Source organism: Penicillium mononematosum (assembly GCF_028829835.1).
Source record: "Penicillium mononematosum strain IBT 11891 chromosome Unknown utg000005l:1.0-9366267.0:1.0-9372171.0, whole genome shotgun sequence".
Taxonomy (NCBI): Eukaryota; Fungi; Ascomycota; class Eurotiomycetes; order Eurotiales; family Aspergillaceae; genus Penicillium; species Penicillium mononematosum.
In genome coordinates, this window is record NW_026643275.1 from 1,146,646 (window position 1) to 1,164,499 (window position 17,854).

Below are 17,854 nucleotides of genomic sequence, written 5' to 3' on the forward strand. Positions count from 1 at the left end.
GTACCTAAAATCCTCTTAATAAAAATAATTAGATATATTATACCGGGCGGGTTTGTTATATATACATTTGGCATTTTCGGAAAAATCAATAGGTCAGTTACAGTTACCATTGATAGGCAGTTCCATAAATAGTACAGGCTACCTAATGTAATGCCGATGCCAGCAGTTCAGGGAAAGAGGACACAAGAAGATATCTCACATCTTGTTCTTGGCCTACATCGCCAAGGAGCATAACACACCCCCGGGGGGCCTGATACGGCGGGGGAGCCCTGATACTGCATCAAATGGGAATGGTTCAAAATACAAAGTACTGGTACAGCAAATAGATTTCAGGCTAGTATAATTCATTTCCCACGCGATTGATACCAATGCTGAAGCTACGACTGCCTAGACCATCCTCAGTATAAGCAAATATCTCCTGATACGGTAGAGTGTAAGGACAGGACCCTTTTCACGCCGAAACGTCAAACAAATGAGCCTAGTGACCGTGCCCCACAGAAGTCAGCCCTGGTGTGCATATAGACGACGCCGTCATCCTGCACGGGCTTAGGCGGGAAATCACAAGGTGACGACCTACCATGTCGATCTCAACGCCCGATCGTATTCCTGCCCTCCGATGGGCTAAATTTGCGGGGTGTCGGCAGTCCCCTAGCTCCTGGCTAATGATGAAAACTTAAGATACGGTATCGGGTCCACTTGGGTAGAGAAAAAACTACGTAAGAATGTCAGAGTTGCTGACTCGAATCTAAACACTTAACTCTTTGTAGAGAAGTCATGTAGGCTGGCCGAAGATCATAGCTCATGCCCAGATCCTAGGGCGGTGATCGACAGATATACAAGGCTGAATCCTTGCACAGAGAACTTGCGCCAGGTTACAATACATTACTTTTTTTCCTGTTTGGGAAGAGGCCGTAGGGACGTAAAGGTATAAAGAGGAGGCAATATCCCCTTCACTTCATTCTTATCATCGCACAATCAACAACCAATCCAATAAAACCTATTTCAATTCTCAAACTTGACTATTGTTCAATATGCGTGTTATTGCTATCTTCGCTGCCCTCCTGGCCGTCGCTTTCGCTTCCCCCAATCTAGAAGCTAGACAGCAGGGTGAAGGCTGCAAGGTATATATCATAGTTGACCGTCATTTAAGCGCAGAAGACATCTAACATATTAATAGGTCGTTCACGGAGCCTCCTGCGAGTCCCAGTAAGTGCTTTCGAGCGGTAGGCAATCGATTCAAGAGGTCCTAATGTCCATAGGGGATTGGTCCAGTGTGGTTCTTCTTCCGGGAATGTCCGGGCCTGCTGCGTATGTTATATTCTCCCCGAATACTATTGCTACGAGCGGACATTTCTAACTTCCGATAGAAACGCTGCTACTAAACGTCTTCGTGGTGTGGTAGGAGCCTAGGATCGCCGCCTAATGAACAGTTCCAGCAAGTCAACACTGGTTTATATGGCAATGAATATCTCCAGATAGGTTTACTTAGGTTCAATATCAACCCACATATAGAGCAGACGAAAAGCGGACGGAAAGTAGTCTTAGAATACTCCTCTGGATACTGTGTATGCCCTTCATTGTGTTTGTTCAGAAGCGCACTGGGCGCATTTATTTAGCTCTAAATACGAACACACAGCTGTGGCTCCGGGGACGAGGACACCAGTTCACAAACTGAATACCCAGTTAGATTTAGAGCGGTGGACGTAAGTCCGCCTGAGACTCAATCTGCAGGGCCCGGGGCTTGAATTTATACATCTTACTCAGGACGGGCTAAGTACTATATCACCCGCGCTCACCCTAAGAGTGTTGCTTAGATACTAAGGCCGTATTAAGTATTAGCCATATATAATATTTGGCTTAAGTACGGCTAAGGGGGCGGGAAGCCCTGTTTTCCACACCCTATGGTCGTATGCGTTAGGTTACGAGTGGTAGAATGCATGATATAGGGCGATAGGAAGGATGAGTGCGCTATAGTTAGACAGAGTGAGAATTAGGGTGAGAGTCCTAGGTCGCGACACTGATGAACCAAACCTCCTAGTTAAGTAAGGGACGGTGGGTAGTCATTGAGTTTTCTTCAACAAATCTTTTCAACAAATCTTAATCACTCTATACCGCATTAAATATACATTGTCTGTCATCTTTCTACCTCCAAAAAAGTCTACGTCTTCCCGGAGTCAATTCACCAACTCATTTAGCCATCCCCATTGATCGTATTATGATATTTTTTTTCCAAACATGTACGGGCCTGGCAAACCCCTCTTCGTCCCTCTCAACTTTCAGTATCCTCTCAAATCCCTGCGCTTTCAACTCATCCTCAAACGGTGGCCTGATCTGGATCATCTTATACATCTCTCTCAATTCTTTATTCTTCTTCGAAGCTCTCGCATAATTGCTCATAGGCTGCGGCTCCACGACGAGATAACCCCCATCATTCAGTATTCTGTGTATGTGCGCAAATAGCGTCAACATCCCGGAGTCCCCGTTGTTGAGATGTATCCACTTGGTCACAGAGAGCAGCAGGACAACGTCGAACTTGCCTAGCGCGGTACCCGTGTACGCGGACGCATCCACGAAGTCAAAGTGCTCAAATGTGCACGGCCCGTTCGGGTACGTCGCCTTCGCCTGCTCGACCAGCCACGGGTCAATATCGACGCCGACTGAGGAGGCCGCGCCGCAGTGCGCTATCACCTCATGGGTCAGTTTGCCCGCGTTGCAGCCTAGGTCTATGACTCGCGCGTTGCGGAGGATATCTGATGGGAGAATGGAAAGGCGCTCGTCCGGAACAGTGGGCGCCCGGAACTTAGCGTAATATTGGTGGTAGTTGCCATGGCGTGCGGCGAGGTGTGTAGCTTTGAAGCGCTCTGCTTTGGAGAGTTCTGTTGTAGAGGGATGGTGATGGCATGTTTCTGCCATACTTGGAGATAGTACGAGCAGAGGGGCACGTGTTGGTAATGGTATTGATTATGTCGGGGGAAAAAAAGATGTGAAATGAGGTGAATAACATTAAGTTTTAGCACACTAGATCGGCCATATATTAGGAGTTAAAAGGTCTCGAAATTTTGCGATGCCAAAGTTTGGCGCTCCCGAGAAGTTTGTGGGGTTTGCATACTCTCGGTGCCCGAGGCACTACATACTTAGCAGGCCTAGCAAGTAGTGATGTGATAGATATGAGTCGGCCTATCCTTTATAGGACCTGAGTAAGACATATTGTGTCCACTGATTAGATCTGTCCAGTCTCGGAGCAATATTTCCCGAAGTATGGCGAAAGGGTGTGAAAGGGGATTGTAAGGAGTAAGAATTCCAGAGGTCGATCCGCTCGGGATACCCACAATATGACGTCAGCTTTGCTTACTTTTTTTTTCCCGCGTCCGCTACTTGTACCTAACACCCATAGGTCGTACTCAACATGCCATTCAGACAGGCCTTTCAGGGCATTATCGATAAGGCAGACAAGGCTTGGGAGGAAATAAGCCAACGCGCCCCTCAGGCATCGTCGTACAACAGGCCTCCACCGCCTATTCCAACCTCTAGCAAACCACTGGCTTATCAGGAACAACACTCGCAACCTCAGATCTACTGGCAGCCCAATCTACACCCTCAAGCACCGGTGTCCTCCAATTTTTACCACGAACAGGGTCAACATGGATGGGGCAACAACGAGTCGCAGAATTACATCGACAGCCCGCAAAACTCATTCCATTCACCCCAGGGCGATGCGGTGATCGTGCGCGCTTTGATCAACCACGGACATCCCGACCCTACCCAGAAGTTTACCAGCGCCAGACTGTCGAGTCACCAGACCCTCAGCCGAGCACGGGGCTGTCTATCGGCCAGAATTACGGCGCCGGTGGCCCGAGGTATCTGGCCTGCCTTTTGGCTGCTGCCTAAAGACCCCTTCAAGTGGCCCGAGGATGGCGAAATCGACATAATGGAAGCGTGGAACGGCGATGCTGTCAACCACACTTGTCTGCATTGGGGCCACTTCAACGGTCAGGACTGGAACAAGCATCGCGTTCTCGAAACCCCCATCCCCAACATTAGCTCGCCGGCGGGAGTGAGGTACGATTTTATCTGGGACGAGGACGAAACAACGGGTAGGGGGCGCTTGGTCTGGTTGATTGATGGCAGGCCCGTCATGAGGGCCGAGAAGCCGCCTGGCACGAGGAAGATGAGTGAGTTCAGAATCCTCATCAACATCGCTGTTGGAGGAAATGTCTGTCAGGGAAATATGCCCAGCGATGGATGCTATGAGACAGTGGTTCGTGAGTTGGCCATGTGGGACGCGCCGCCTGGGGGGTTGGAAAGAGTTTGACAGGGCGTGGAGGCATTCCAAAGATGGCAATACCATGTAACGAAAGGTAGGAAATCTACATTGCAAAGTAAATCAACTATACCCACATCCCCTACTTCCTACAAGAGGATTGAGATGAGTTGTCGCATAGTGATAGACTGAAATTAATCAGTTAAGCAAAAATTCAGTGATGCATCTTGGCTTGTATTTAGTTATTCTCGCAGTTCTTGTCTTGCGCAACAATCAACCACTCCACCCCCTTTTTTGTTATATATAACTAAGCCATTTCCGCACCTGAGTCCTGTTGGGGACATGGTTGCCTCAATTCCCATATTCACTAATTAACATCAATTTCGGAATCGCATTGACGCTTTGGACTGGAGAGCACTACTGTTCTCGATATATTCCAGTATTAGGAATTAGATATGGTCTTGGATAGCACCTGCTTGCTACGGCCATGGAGAGCTCTGAATATCTCCCGCTCTCTTTCCTCTTCCACTCCACAGTCTGTCCATTGGGACCCATACACATCTTGTTTTCATACTGATCTCCATCGCGTATCGATCTTCATAGGCCGGCTGGGTGTCACCAACTAGTGATCATATTCCACACACATGCTTAGAGAGGATAGTTTGCATTGTTTGCATATGTCCTTGGTATGTTAGCTCTCTCTCAGAGCTGATCCAGATGTTGCTCCTTTTCTTTCCCCGTCTTCTATATTTTGAATTGACATTGTGCAAGACCTAGCAAGCTCACAATACTGGAAAATGGGAAAAGTGAAGAGTGGGAGAAAGAGACATTTATGGCTCTCCATGGCGATAGCAATATGGTGCTACAGAAACATGATGCTATACTATAAGCGTGTTTCAGATTCCGCAATGACAAGAACATGTGGGGGGAGAAAAAAGAATTATACAGCCCCGGGCGCGGATCGAACGCGCTACCTCGCGATGACTGCCTATTGCAATCGCACGCTCTCCCAAATGAGCTACCGGTGCTCTCATTGGTCAGATTTTGCAAATAGTCAGAGTTGTCTTCATTCGTCTAACAGACCTACCAACTCCGAAGTTTATGAGAAATTGCATTCTAAAAGAATAAATACATACGGATTTCCAGTTCCAATGCTTGATAAAGGATGACTGACGGTGGACTATACTATGATCTCTCTCGGGGTGAAAATCGTCTTGAAGTTATGTTGGCGTACAAACCACGCATTCCACAATTTCCATTCTTGGTCAGGATGTGCTAGTTGCACCTATCAAAAGAGTCAGCATCACCGGTATCTGCCTCATCAGAAAAGGAGTACGTACCTCAAACCTCCGCAAAAAGCTAGGTATAATCTTATAAATCTCCATTAGAGAGATATTCTTCCCAATGCAGGTCCTGGAACCAGCACCAAACTGGAGCATCATTCCATCCATAACCTTCAATTGATCCGGTGGAGCAGTAAGCCATCTATCAGGGTTGTATACATCGGCATCTGGACCAAAGATGTCTGTACGACGGTGAATAACCCAGGGGCTACAGCCAACGATTGTTCCACCCCGAATGAAATGTCCAGAGATCTCCACCCCGACGCAGGAACAACACGTTCCAGAGGAAGTCCCGCAGCGGGATGCATACGGAAAGCTTCCTTTATGCAGGCATCGAGATAGGGGAGCTGCCGCGACTCTGTCCATGAGACAAGTCCCGTTGGGCGGTTCGCAATCGTACCGTTGTCAACAGCGTCGTCCAGTTCTTGCTTAACCCGTCTCATGCACTCGGGGCTCTTGAGTATATAGTAGAACACGGCTGCAATGCTGATGGCGGTGGTTTCAGACCCAGCAAAGGCCATAGAGGTGGCCATGGTAAGGATTCGTTTGTTGGTCATGAAGTCTGGACGGCTTTCACCCGCCTTGATGAACATAGTGAGAAGATCATCCTTTGACACCGGGCCTGTTACAGCACCTTTTGCTGACATACGTTCTTCCATGCGGTGCTTCGCGAAGACGGCCACAGGGTGCGAATTATCTGATAAGCCCAATTTCTGCAGGATATCAAATATCGGGTTCTTCCAAAACAGTTTATCCAGCCATGGCATCTGACCAACAGGAGCAGAGTAATCGAAGATATTTGCCAGGGATTTGACAATGCCGTCGATGTCTTCGTTTTTCTCGATAAAACCGTGGCGTTTGCTATAGGTGATGCTTCCAATAACATCAAAGGCAAAGAATTGTAGCCATCGTGCGAAATCGCACACTGTGGCTCCATCAGCGAAGAGGCGGTCCGTTTGATTGAGGAAGATCTCCGTAGTCTCATCGACCATTGGTTCATACTGTACCAATGAACTCATCGAGAATGCATTGTTGACAGAACGGCGGAGATTCGCATGGAAGCTTTCATCAAGAGTAGAGAACAGCGATGGCAATGGCTCGCCTTTAGAAACGGTCATTTGGACTGGGTAAAACTCGGACTGTCTCTCTCAGTTAGAAGCTGTAGACGTCTCTGGGCTCGGCGTATCCCTACCTTAGTGAAACCCTTGTTTAGACCGTAGATCACCTTCGTTGCCTTTGGGTCGGCGAAGGACAAAGTTCGTGGTCCAAGGCGCACAATATCGCCATACTTGCGATGCAGAGCTATATGCGTGACCTCCGGGCGTCGACCTTTCACATCGAGGTACCGCCAGATATCAGTAAAGTGTGCCCAGAAAGGACCTGGAAAGATGTGTAATGAATTGTAGAAATAATTGAGGGCAAGGTAGAGTAAGAACAGAAGAGGAACTGCATATACAACATAGTGAAGTGCATCACTAGGGAAAGCCGCTGTAATGATAGCCATAATTGTATCCGATCGCTTAGATCTACTTCAACCAGGAGCCATGAGGAGGACACGGTATATATAGAGCCACCTCACATAATACACGTAATATTCCCTGCTAGAAGGAGGTCATTATCCGAGGGCGATTTGGCGCTCACAAAGACACTGCGGTCGGCAGTTGTGCATGTCGGAATATCCGAAGAAGGATGGTGGTTGGTAGGAATGAGACGTATCTCGGCCAGGAAGCATCTGTACAAATCATCCATTCGCTAAACCCCACAATGATGGGTCCATTGGAACGTAATAAGGCCATTCCCCAGGTTAGCGCATGCGCAGTATATCCCCCTTCTTTTATTGTAGCCCGTGCGTCGGCATCTGGGACGACGTTCAACAACCGAGGAACCTTCTCAGCGCTACAGGGTGACTTGTATTTCGATGCCTCAAATTTAGGACACTACTCCATATTTTGAACTCTTATAAATAAGTTCCAAGACATACGTCGCCTTGAAACCACCAACCGAATGCACGGATGGCGTCATTTGCCACACATGCTCCAAAGTTATTATTATCCGTAGGCTCTATAGAACAAGTTCAACTGCCGAACTCAACAATTTAACAGCTAGCACAAGTCTGTGAAAATGGGAAGAAAGCTAGTAAGATGTCTCAGAGGCAGACGCAATCGATCAAGGTAATATATTCTTTGTCCGACCTGTTCATAAAGACAAAAGAGGATGAAAAAGACGGATATTTGGACCTGTAGTTATATACTGCCAACACCTTCCTGGATGAAGACGAGTGGTTGCAAGGCCAATGAACCAGCCTATACAAAGGACCTCAATCGTGTCATGAGTAATATATATTTGACATCACGTAGGTTCAAGGTTACTTAATCAAGGAACTACCTAAAGAATCTATGTATAGCGATAAAACGAGGGGAAAACCTAAAGTACACACCCAAGACCTCTTTTTTTAAGCTTAAAATCGGAACATATCTCTTATAATGTCGAAGCTAGGTGATCGGGATAGATAGGTAAATGACTATGCAAAATATAATAGACTGTATTATATATGGTATAGTGTCATACTGTTATAGGAACCTAGACACATGTAATGTAGGCTATGTCTAATATAACTCTTAACTTCGAATCGAGACATCTCTAGTCAAAACATTCCCTTTCACGTGCGGAGTCGATCTGACGCGCAAGGGTTCGGATAAATCAGCTAGAATTCGAGAAATATGCATGTTTAATTGGATTTCTGCCTATGAGTCACTGATCGTCGTATAGCTAGCCAATAGGCATCAACTAGGGAAAAAGCAAGCCTAATAGTAAAAACGAGAATGAACATGATATCGGAGTTAAGTGAATTGACTAGAGCGGCGTTTGCAAGAGGGAAGAGAGTATCAGTGTATCCAACAGAGGGCAGTATATTATTTCATCATAAGATATATACTCTCTATGTAGTTATATGTATGTATTGGCCTTAACTATGCGTTGGCCAGGTGAGATCATCTGGTGATAAGCCACAACCCTCGGAGATAACGGATTAATCATCATTTCGTCGGGACCTCCAGGTGTTCTAGCTTCATTTTCTCATCATCTCTTTGTTGCTATCATTAACTCGAAGAGGGACTCTGATCGCGACCCTTGGATTGAAAGTATCGACAAGACTTCCGAGTCTGATTTTGGCCCCCGACCACGCTTACCCACCCGCGCGCCATCTCACCCCTCCTTCAACCATCGCACATCGCAAGCTTCGACACCGCACATCCCTTCGTCGCATTGCCCCACAATTCATCTAGTGATACTGTACGGCCTAGATCATATCCTCGACAGCTCAAAAGTATTCGCGAACAACATCAACTACATCTCAGGTTATAGGCCTGGCGCGGTTGCCTAACACGAGCCAAATCCACTGGCATTGACGTTGCGCCCAATTAGGCATACGCTGCTACGACCGTGAAAGGAAACAAAATTGATTTCGGAGTTCTGCGCAGATATTCGGGAGTGGGCTTGCAATCAGACCGAAAAGATAGTTCGGATGAGCTCACAGAACAACCAAGTGGCACATTTGATTCGGTCTTAGAGCTGTGCGGACTACGACAGCGTGTTCAAGACCCCCGCCCGGCTGGAACGTCGACTTGACTCGCACTGCATCGTCTGTGCCTGCAGGTTTATCAACGACATCGCAACAAATCGATTACCCTTACATGATCATGCCATACCCCACCAAAATGACCCCGACACCTCCTTCTACAAACTCGTCGAGTGCTGGCCACTCTCCAGATTACAGAGTCGTCCGGAAACGAAACCGGGTACCTTTGTCATGTGGGCCTTGTCGGCACAGAAAGTAAGCATTCAAGACATGGCTGGAATCTTTTGTTTTTTTTTTTTTCCCCTCTTCTAACGGTTTCAGGCTGAAATGCAATCGTACAAATCCTTGCGAAAACTGTATCAAACGAGGGGATGCTGCTTCATGTAATTATGCGCAACCCAACTCGCGCAAGAAGAACCCCCAGCAGTCGTCCACTACACCTGATGATATGCAAAACCGCATCGATCGCTTAGAAGGCTTGGTCCTTTCATTGATGACAAACGGCTCCCAGTCTGCGGGCCCGAATGCTGCCATGGCCGCGATTTCAGGTGAAAGTAGTGCGGGCTCCACCCGATTCTCCCATGACCTCGACGCCGAAGAGGAGGGTATGGAGGGCGCTGAAGAGAGCGACACGGACCAGGTGACAAAGTCATTTGGCATCATGAAGATGGACAATAACAAGTCCTATTACATCAGTGACGCTCATTGGGCGTCTGTATTGAGTGATGTAAGTTTGAGAGGTTTGACCAAACTTGAGTCTTTCTAACTTACCGAATAGATCGCCGAGGTGAAAAGTTTTTTTCTCAACGCACAAGAAGCAAATGGATGCGCAAATTGAGAAAGTTAAAGCGTCCCAACCAGCTAGTGATGCATCAGGCTCGACTTTGTTGTTTGGTATCAATAAGCCAATGAGCCGTGGGGAGATCATGACCGGTTTGCCTTCGAAGTATACAACTGACATTCTTATTGCTCGCTATTTCAATTGCTACGACCCTGCAACCCGTCAGTATTTGCCGTTTCCATAGCCCGTGATTTTGATACTGACTTCGTCTAGATGTTCTTCATGGGCCGACATTCCAAGCTCAGGTAAGCTCTTCGAGAAGTTCATTGTGAGTCCAGGCTCTGACTCTGCTAGTATAATAAACATTGGGATGATCCTAGCGCGACCGAACTCGTCTGGATCGCCATGCTCTTTGGAATGATGAGATTAGCAATGCTGTCTTACCACCGCGAAGGCGACGAGCCACCCGAATTCCGGGGCAAGTCCTTGGACATGGCTGGCGGATTCCGAAATTCTGTAGCACAGTGCTTGACCTTGGCTGACTACACGAAACCCCACCCCTTCTTGATTGAGGCGCTTGTATTTCACTTGCATGGCGATTTCACTCTGACGCGAGAGGCGGACATCTCCATCTGGGTCATGACTGGCGTTGTTGCTCGCCTAGCAATGCGATCAGGATATCACCGTGACTCCAAAATGTTCCCAAACATCACACCTTTCCAGGGTGAGATGCGACGTCGAGTGTGGACCTTTGTGCGCCAAGCCGACATTCTATTCTCATACCAGGTCGGCTTGCCGGGCATGATCCGAGGTGCAGATAGCGATACTGAGCTGCCACGGAATTTGTACGACGATGATTTCGATGAAGATTGCAAGGAGCTCCCGCCGCCACGTCAACTGAACGAGCCCACACCCATCTCGTATTTGATTGCTAAGGCGCGCTTGTCGTATGTATTCGGTCGTGTGGTTGAACAAAGCTCTTCTGTCTCGTCCGTTCCATACGAAAAAGTAATGGAACTCGACGCAGAACTCCGACAGGCAAGGGACTTGATCCCAGAGCACTTACATATTCGGCCTATGGAGGAGTGCCAGTTGGATCCTATCAATATTATCATGTCGCGGTTTTCCGTAAGTCCCCTGAAAGCGGCCGGAACTCGCATCGATACTAACCGTTTGTGCAGGTAATGGCTGTATACGACAAAGCTCAGTGTGTGCTTCATCGCCCGTATCTGGTTCGCGCTCGAGAAAATCCTCGTTTCACATATTCTCGGAGGACATGTATCGACTCCGCAATGGAGTTATTGCGGGTCCAGGCGCTTCTGCACGCGGAGACGCGCAACGGACGCCTCCGCAGTCGCCAGAGCCGAGTAACTTCCCTCACTTCAGCGGACTTCTTACTAGCAGGCACCATTGTTACTCTCGACCTATACCACGGCCTGTCATTGCAGGTCAGCGGCCGGCCATCTGGAGACACGTACACATGGGGCCGAGAGCGGCGCGATGAAATGACCGCCGCGATCCAACACTCGAAAGAAATTTGGGACGAGTCGCGTGATGAGAGCATGGAAGCATGGAAAGCATCCACCGTTCTCGGTGTGATGCTCAGCAAGCTACACATGACCGTCCCAGGCCTTGAGAATAGCGCCGGTGCTGCTTCGTTTGAGCCACAAGACGAGAAGCAGAACGCGGCCATGACCCTCGGCCTGCTGAGCAGTGGAATGAGCCCAATGAACCCGGGCCAGCCGCCATTCGCTGATCCCATGTTCAAGATGGGAGATTCGCCAATGGGAACAGGAGCAGGTGGTGTGGGCGCCTCGGCCGAAATGCCGGGTGCGCTTTCGCCCTTTAGCAGCATGTTCGGGCAGATGCCGGACATTCAAGGTAACCTTGATTGGGTAAGGATTTTCTTTTTCGGGATCCGGATCTCAATGCTAACATGTTGACATTAGGATGCCTGGGACACATACATCCAGAACCCAACCCTCGACACAACAAATCAGTTTTGGCCTATGATGGATGCACAGCGCCAGGCAACCCCACAGTCTGGAGGCATGTCACAGCCTCCAGTGTCTAGTCCTCTGGCCTCAGGGCGGGTGCCATCAATTAGTGGTGTTTCGCGGATACCGACAATGTACTCAGCATCCTCCAACAGTCCCGACAGTGGAGGTGTGCCAGTGACAGGATACGGCATGACGCCAATGCCTCAACAAAACGATGGTCGGGGCCAATGCTCCCAATGAACGAGCTATATTGGTATTTATTCTACACTGTTATTCTCTCCTACTTTTGCCGGAAAATGCTTTGCGCTGGCCGTTTTGATACCTGGAAATGTTTTGTTGGTTTCTTGATCGGATGACTGAAGTGACGAAGCAAGTTCTACTTCTTTACAGGATGGATAGGTATGCGTGCTAGCGACTATGATCGCCATTTTGGTGGACGAATTTGGGCGATTTGGGAAAAGATGTTGTCTTTTTGATGGATTCTGTTGGTGTTGGGGTTGTTTAATGTACCATACCATGAGGCTATTGCCATATATTTCCACTCTGAGTTATAATATCTCACATTTAGTTCGAGATTTATCTTCATTTAACCCTAGATATCCTGATATTCTCTATATAAAATATCTAGTCCAGGCTTTGATCTATCGTTGGCGTATCAGTCACGTGTCGGGACTTATCGGGGAAAACTTATCTGGCTTCGCGATTCTTCTCCAGTCAATATATAATTTTTAATACATGATCAAAGGGTCTTGTGCTATTTAATTCCCATGATGTGAGTTATACCCGAGTGTATGGTCCGAGCCTGAGCCCGAGTCCGAGACCCTACGTCTCATGTTCTCATGTTCTCTGCACTTGCTGGCGCATGCAACATGTGAAGATAATTGCTAAACAAATCATTTCCAGGCATTGTTTCCGGCAGGCTGTTTCTCGGCTTCAATTATCCACAGCTGCTTCGCACTCATCGATCACCGCCTCTAGCGCAGTGCTGCGTTCAACATGTCCCACTCCTATGCGGTTCGCCTACCCAACCATCACGCAGACACGGTTAAACTCGACGAATAAAGACGGTCAACGAATTCCGATTAGATATGTTGAGTCCGTCCAGCCACCCAGGCCGGATCAAGTCCGCCTGCAGAAACAAGAACGCCCACGTCCGCTTTTGAGCGAAGGCCCTATACCAAAGACCACTCTGTACGTCGGCAACCTGTTCTTCGACGTGACCGCGGAGGACCTGCGCAAGCACTTTGAGAAATACGGTGCGGTGGAGAACGCACTGATTGTGCACGATGCCCGCGGGCTGAGCAAAGGGTGAGTCCCAAGCACCGACGATTGACAGCGCAGCCGAAAGCCCGCCAGACACTGACCCAGTCTCCCCTACAGTTTCGGCTACGTCACATTCAGCACAGTCGAGGAAGCCACACAAGCAATCACACAACAACACGGAGGCATCATGGAAGGTCGCGAGGTGGTGGTGCAGTTCTCGAACACGACATACAGAGCCATGGCCGACACCAAGCCCAGCAAAACCATCTACATCGGAAACCTCCCCTACGAATTGACGGACCAGGATCTGCAGGACTTACTGGCTGATCTTCAGGGTGTCACGGATGTCCGCATCCCCGTCGACCGTCGCACGGGCCTGCCGCGTGGATTTGCACACATCGACTTTATCGAGCAGAGCAACGCTACCCATGGCAAGGAGCTTCTCTCCCGTAAGGAACCTTACGGCCGTAAGCTGTCTGTTAGCTTTGCTAGGCGCAAGGTCTTGTCGCCTGAGGACTTCCAGCGTTACCAGCAGAAGAAGCTGGAAAAGAACAAATCCTCCAGCCAAACCTTGAATGCTCGCCCTAAGGTCGAATCACTCTCGAGTGTGAGGAAGGGGTCCGAAATGCGCGAGGTGCGCGACGTGAATGAGATTGGGGAGGTTGGTGAGGTGAAGGAGGCTGAGCAGGTGGTCGAGCAGACTGAGACTGAGAAGAAGCAGTAGAGGGGGTTGTGTATGAATAATGAAGTGTATAATAATGCCTTAGATGGCAAGCTGGAGCATTTTTGAATCGCGATGTATATTAAACAGAAATGATCATATCTATACAATGGGAACGTACTCTTGTCTGTCATACATTAAATCTTTTTTAATATATCCGACTTATCAGAATATTATGTAGGCACTTGTCTTAGCACTTGCTGCAGCAGCTCATTAGATGCCCGTTTCCCTGATCCCGCATGTTTGGTCTTCATCCGACGACTCGGCCTCGACCGATGAAAGTCAATGACCAACAACACATGCTGCAACTCGACATTTCATAATAAATTAGACAGACGCATATTAACATGCACAACAAGCGCCAAGACGTCGTTGCCTAGTTGAGCTTGTAGCCATTTTGGAAGTTTGAGAAGATAGATATGGCATTGTTCTGTATCGCAACTCATTCGTCCAGTCCAAATCTCTTTGGCTGTATAGTAGAGTGTCGAATACACTGGCAATCCCTTCGAGTTTGGCAGGGGATGAAAGCAAATCCGGATGGATACTCTTGTGTTACATCGAGAAGATTGCAAAGTGGATCACATACCGCTCGTTGCAGGTTCATGTCCTTCCCACAGGTGAAGGACTGCTGGGCAATATTTTTACTTAAGGTGGCTGTATTGTACCTTGGGTGCATATCGTGGAGGTTGACAGAGGCCCGGTCTGTAGGAGACTAGATAACAACTCATGACAGGTCTGAAAAATTCCAAGAACGAGGTTTTAATGAAGCGTCTGTGTCTTGTGTTTGGCCTCTGGGAAGGGGAGACGGAGAAAGAGAAGGAAGAGATCTAATATTCAGCAGACAACTCGATAGAGCGACATAGTACAGTACAACCACGTACTACATCGTACATGTCTACAACATAGCATATACAGTCAATCATTTGCTACTCGCTGTGACGCAAACATTATGATATAATTGAATAATTGGTCCAGTCGAGGCGCTATATAGCCAATGCGTAGCAATTACCATGAAATGTACGGAGTAAGAATATTTCATTACAATCTCGCAATACCATCCGACCTATATGGGAATTATATACAAGATGAGACTTTCCACGTCGGCCTCCCCTTCGGTGACATCGGAGTCGTTGGAAGGAGTTTTCTTCTCGGCGACAGGCTTCATGTTGGCCATTGTATTGTGTCCTGAGTTTGAGCACCAGCTCTTTCGCGACTGCGGCGATCATAACTGTAACTGATGTCCGAAGCTGGGACATCACAGTCCTTTCTTCGATTCTTCAGGCAGTTTCACAGGTCTGGTTAGGTTGTTGGACACAAGGGGTAGCAAAGATTCAAAAAGAGTAATGGACCAGTGGATGGTTATAATCTGTGTATCTGTATCCTAGTTGGAATATTTGCCATTGGGCGTTCACTTCTTGAGCGAGATAATTCACCGGGACAGATTGCCTGGAACAGCCCTTCTTCCTATTTCTCATGCATTCAAGCAACATGCTGCGACAGCTAGCGCTCTAATTGCTGATCGAGCGACTCTTCGACGTCTATTCCCCCTTCTAACGCTCGAGTAGAGCGTCGGAACTTCGGATAATAGCCACTGCCACCTCAAGTTCGGTAACATCGTGGGCTTATCGCATTTATGCGAGATCCTATCCGGGAGTATCAGGGCCAATTTGAGATTCTGACGCCCAGGTCGATGTTAGAAGACATCCAGAGGACTTCCACAATCTTTCTTTTGAGACCAAATCTCATGACCTCAATATTGCCTGGAGCTCCATCAGACAGTGGTTGATCTTGAGTAACCAAAGGAGGTCCATGGGTGCAAGCATGCATCGGATATCTAGAGTCCAGTGCGTGATCAATAAGAGAAGGGTCCGTTTTGGAGACACGAGACATACCTTTTTCATACCCGGGAGCTTTTGTTCCTTGGCCTAAATCGCGAATCCCTTCTGCACGGTAATGTAGACCGACACGAAGCGAGTGATGCTGAAAAGGGAAGAAGAGTAATTTGGTATTGGGCCGAGAGATTGGCTGGTTGGAGGGGAGTTGACGAGGGAAGGATCGAGATTGGTGGAGACAGCTTTAAGTAGTTGGCCAAAACGCGATGATCAAGATGGCAAATAACAAACACGGCAGCTCTGTTGTGGTTGCTATGCTCTGTGGAAATCGAGGGAGACGGTGGAACTGTATAGAATCAGATCAAGAATGATATAGTTCACGCACCACGAGGTCTCTTATGGCCAATGGTGTTACTGCCCACTGGAAGGTGGACATGGTTCATGTTTTAGTGTCTACGTTGGGGAACTATCCTTCGTTTATCAAAGAGCTCGATTCACAGCCTGCAACCTAAAAATGAAAAGGTGAAGCCCGCGCAATGCAATTTAGTAAGGGAATTCACCCTCCGTCCTCTCCAAAAGTCCCCGCTCCCGCTGCAATCGATCCTGTTCATCTAGATACGGCATCAAGATCTTCTCCCAGCTAGACTTTCCTTTATAGTAAGAGACAGTCTCATCCCAATTCTGAATAGCCTCCAACAACCGACCAGGAATATAGGGTTCCTGAGCCAATTTTGTCATTGGCTCAAAATACGTGCGAATGGTGAACAAGATTGCCCCCGAGCGTGGCAGCCGACGTAGTGTCTGTCGTTCCGAGCGGAAGTGGATCTCGTCGATGGTCAGGTCTTTTCCGTTGGCGGTGGCCCATGCTGGTGATTAATGTAGTTAGCATCTGTTCAATACATAGACGGAGGGAACTGGAAACGAACAAGCAACCTCTGTTCCTTGTTGATCGCCCATACGGTGGGACCAGTGAAGTCCGTCGTCCAGTTGGATAAAGAACTATCATATTTGTTAGGACGATATGCCTTCGATCGATGAGACAGGACGGAAATTGAATGTACATTATTTCTCTCCACTGGCTTATCTGGGGTAAGCTTGAGCATGAACTTGTTCATGGCCTTTTGTAACTTGGCCGCATAATGGGGAACGCCGGCTTCGAAGTGAAGCGTATCTAAGGACATGCGGAACTTCTCCCTGAGGCGCCAGAAACCAGGCAGACAGACAGCGGCTGCGTCGAGGTGGTATTCTCCGTCTGCATTCCGTTAGATATTGCTCCTCTCAAACTCTCAGGCGAAGAGACCATACCCTCATTTTTCATCATGAGAACTAGATCATCCTGAACCAACAGAGCTGATGTCGCGAGAGCCTCGTCTGGGGTTGCTATAGTTGAGAGTTAGCTGAGAAACCTTATGCAGCAGTGATAAGGTTGAGCAATTTGAGCATACCTGCTGGAAATGCAAATGCCTCTCCAGTGAGGCTATTGTGCACTTTCCCTCCTTCCAATTGGAAGGTCTTGGGATAGCGATGTGTCAGATGACGGACCAATTCCTCATTGAGCTCAAAGCAAGCATCTTTCGTGACTGCATTATCAACGTATTTGATATGTTCCTTGAAATCCTTCTTCAATTCTGCTGCTTTTGTATCGTGGTATCGAAGAAAGTAGGAATCCATTTCGATCCAGTTGTCCCAGTGCAGTTTGCGAATCCCCATCGTAATGAAGTTGGGACCATGTCGGAATGGGCGATACAATTTGGGAGTGTTTGAAGTCGGATCATCAGGATGAGGGCTGGGAAGTGGTTTGATGAATGGCTGTTTCTCTGGTTGTTGTATTTGAGAAGTGCTGGATTTACGGTGGAATGGCCATTTCACTATTAGCCATGTGAGGACGGACATGAGTAGCCCTAGGAAGGGAAGGGTACTTGATGGAAGGATGAGATTGGTGGGGAGCATTGTTTCGTCCAATGTTGAAGTTTGTTGACGGTGGCACTTGTAGTCTTGCTGGAGAGCAGATGCTCTTAAATAAAGTACACGATGTATACACACACATGTTGTACATCTTAGATTGGCACTCTAGTG

General features: G+C 48.0%; 6 protein-coding genes across 6 annotated transcripts; 3 read left to right on the forward strand and 3 right to left on the reverse strand.

Moving 5' to 3' along the window:
- Positions 1-2,187: 2,187 nt before the first annotated feature.
- Positions 2,188-2,913, reverse strand: N7519_008551 (uncharacterized protein; the record flags this gene model as incomplete). The annotated part of the gene is made up of 1 exon (XM_057295326.1): positions 2,188-2,913. One exon carries the CDS (start codon positions 2,911-2,913, stop codon positions 2,188-2,190), a length of 726 nt encoding a protein of 241 aa, XP_057143208.1.
- A 493-nt stretch (positions 2,914-3,406) lies between these two features.
- On the forward strand, positions 3,407-4,312 carry N7519_008552 (glycoside hydrolase family 16 protein; the record flags this gene model as incomplete). Its single annotated transcript, XM_057295327.1, has 1 exon — positions 3,407-4,312. One exon carries the CDS (start codon positions 3,407-3,409, stop codon positions 4,310-4,312), a length of 906 nt encoding a protein of 301 aa, XP_057143209.1.
- A 1,405-nt stretch (positions 4,313-5,717) lies between these two features.
- Positions 5,718-7,108, reverse strand: N7519_008553 (uncharacterized protein; the record flags this gene model as incomplete). The annotated part of the gene is made up of 2 exons (XM_057295328.1): positions 5,718-6,743; positions 6,797-7,108. The coding sequence occupies 2 exons, from the start codon at positions 7,106-7,108 to the stop codon at positions 5,718-5,720; spliced, it is 1,338 nt and encodes a 445-aa protein (XP_057143210.1).
- A 2,194-nt stretch (positions 7,109-9,302) lies between these two features.
- N7519_008554 (uncharacterized protein) lies at positions 9,303-12,701 on the forward strand (the record flags this gene model as incomplete). Its single annotated transcript, XM_057295329.1, has 8 exons — positions 9,303-9,436; positions 9,503-9,908; positions 9,997-10,183; positions 10,236-10,267; positions 10,317-11,090; positions 11,144-11,857; positions 11,912-12,179; positions 12,622-12,701. The coding sequence occupies 8 exons, from the start codon at positions 9,303-9,305 to the stop codon at positions 12,699-12,701; spliced, it is 2,595 nt and encodes an 864-aa protein (XP_057143211.1).
- A 123-nt stretch (positions 12,702-12,824) lies between these two features.
- Positions 12,825-13,949, forward strand: N7519_008555 (nucleic acid-binding protein; the record flags this gene model as incomplete). Its single annotated transcript, XM_057295330.1, has 2 exons — positions 12,825-13,270; positions 13,343-13,949. The coding sequence occupies 2 exons, from the start codon at positions 12,825-12,827 to the stop codon at positions 13,947-13,949; spliced, it is 1,053 nt and encodes a 350-aa protein (XP_057143212.1).
- Positions 13,950-16,321: 2,372 nt separating this feature from the next.
- N7519_008556 (heme-dependent oxidative N-demethylase family protein) lies at positions 16,322-17,728 on the reverse strand (the record flags this gene model as incomplete). The annotated part of the gene is made up of 5 exons (XM_057295331.1): positions 16,322-16,644; positions 16,705-16,777; positions 16,840-17,030; positions 17,084-17,158; positions 17,224-17,728. 5 exons carry the CDS (start codon positions 17,726-17,728, stop codon positions 16,322-16,324), a joined length of 1,167 nt encoding a protein of 388 aa, XP_057143213.1.
- Between the last annotated feature and the right edge of the window lie 126 nt (positions 17,729-17,854).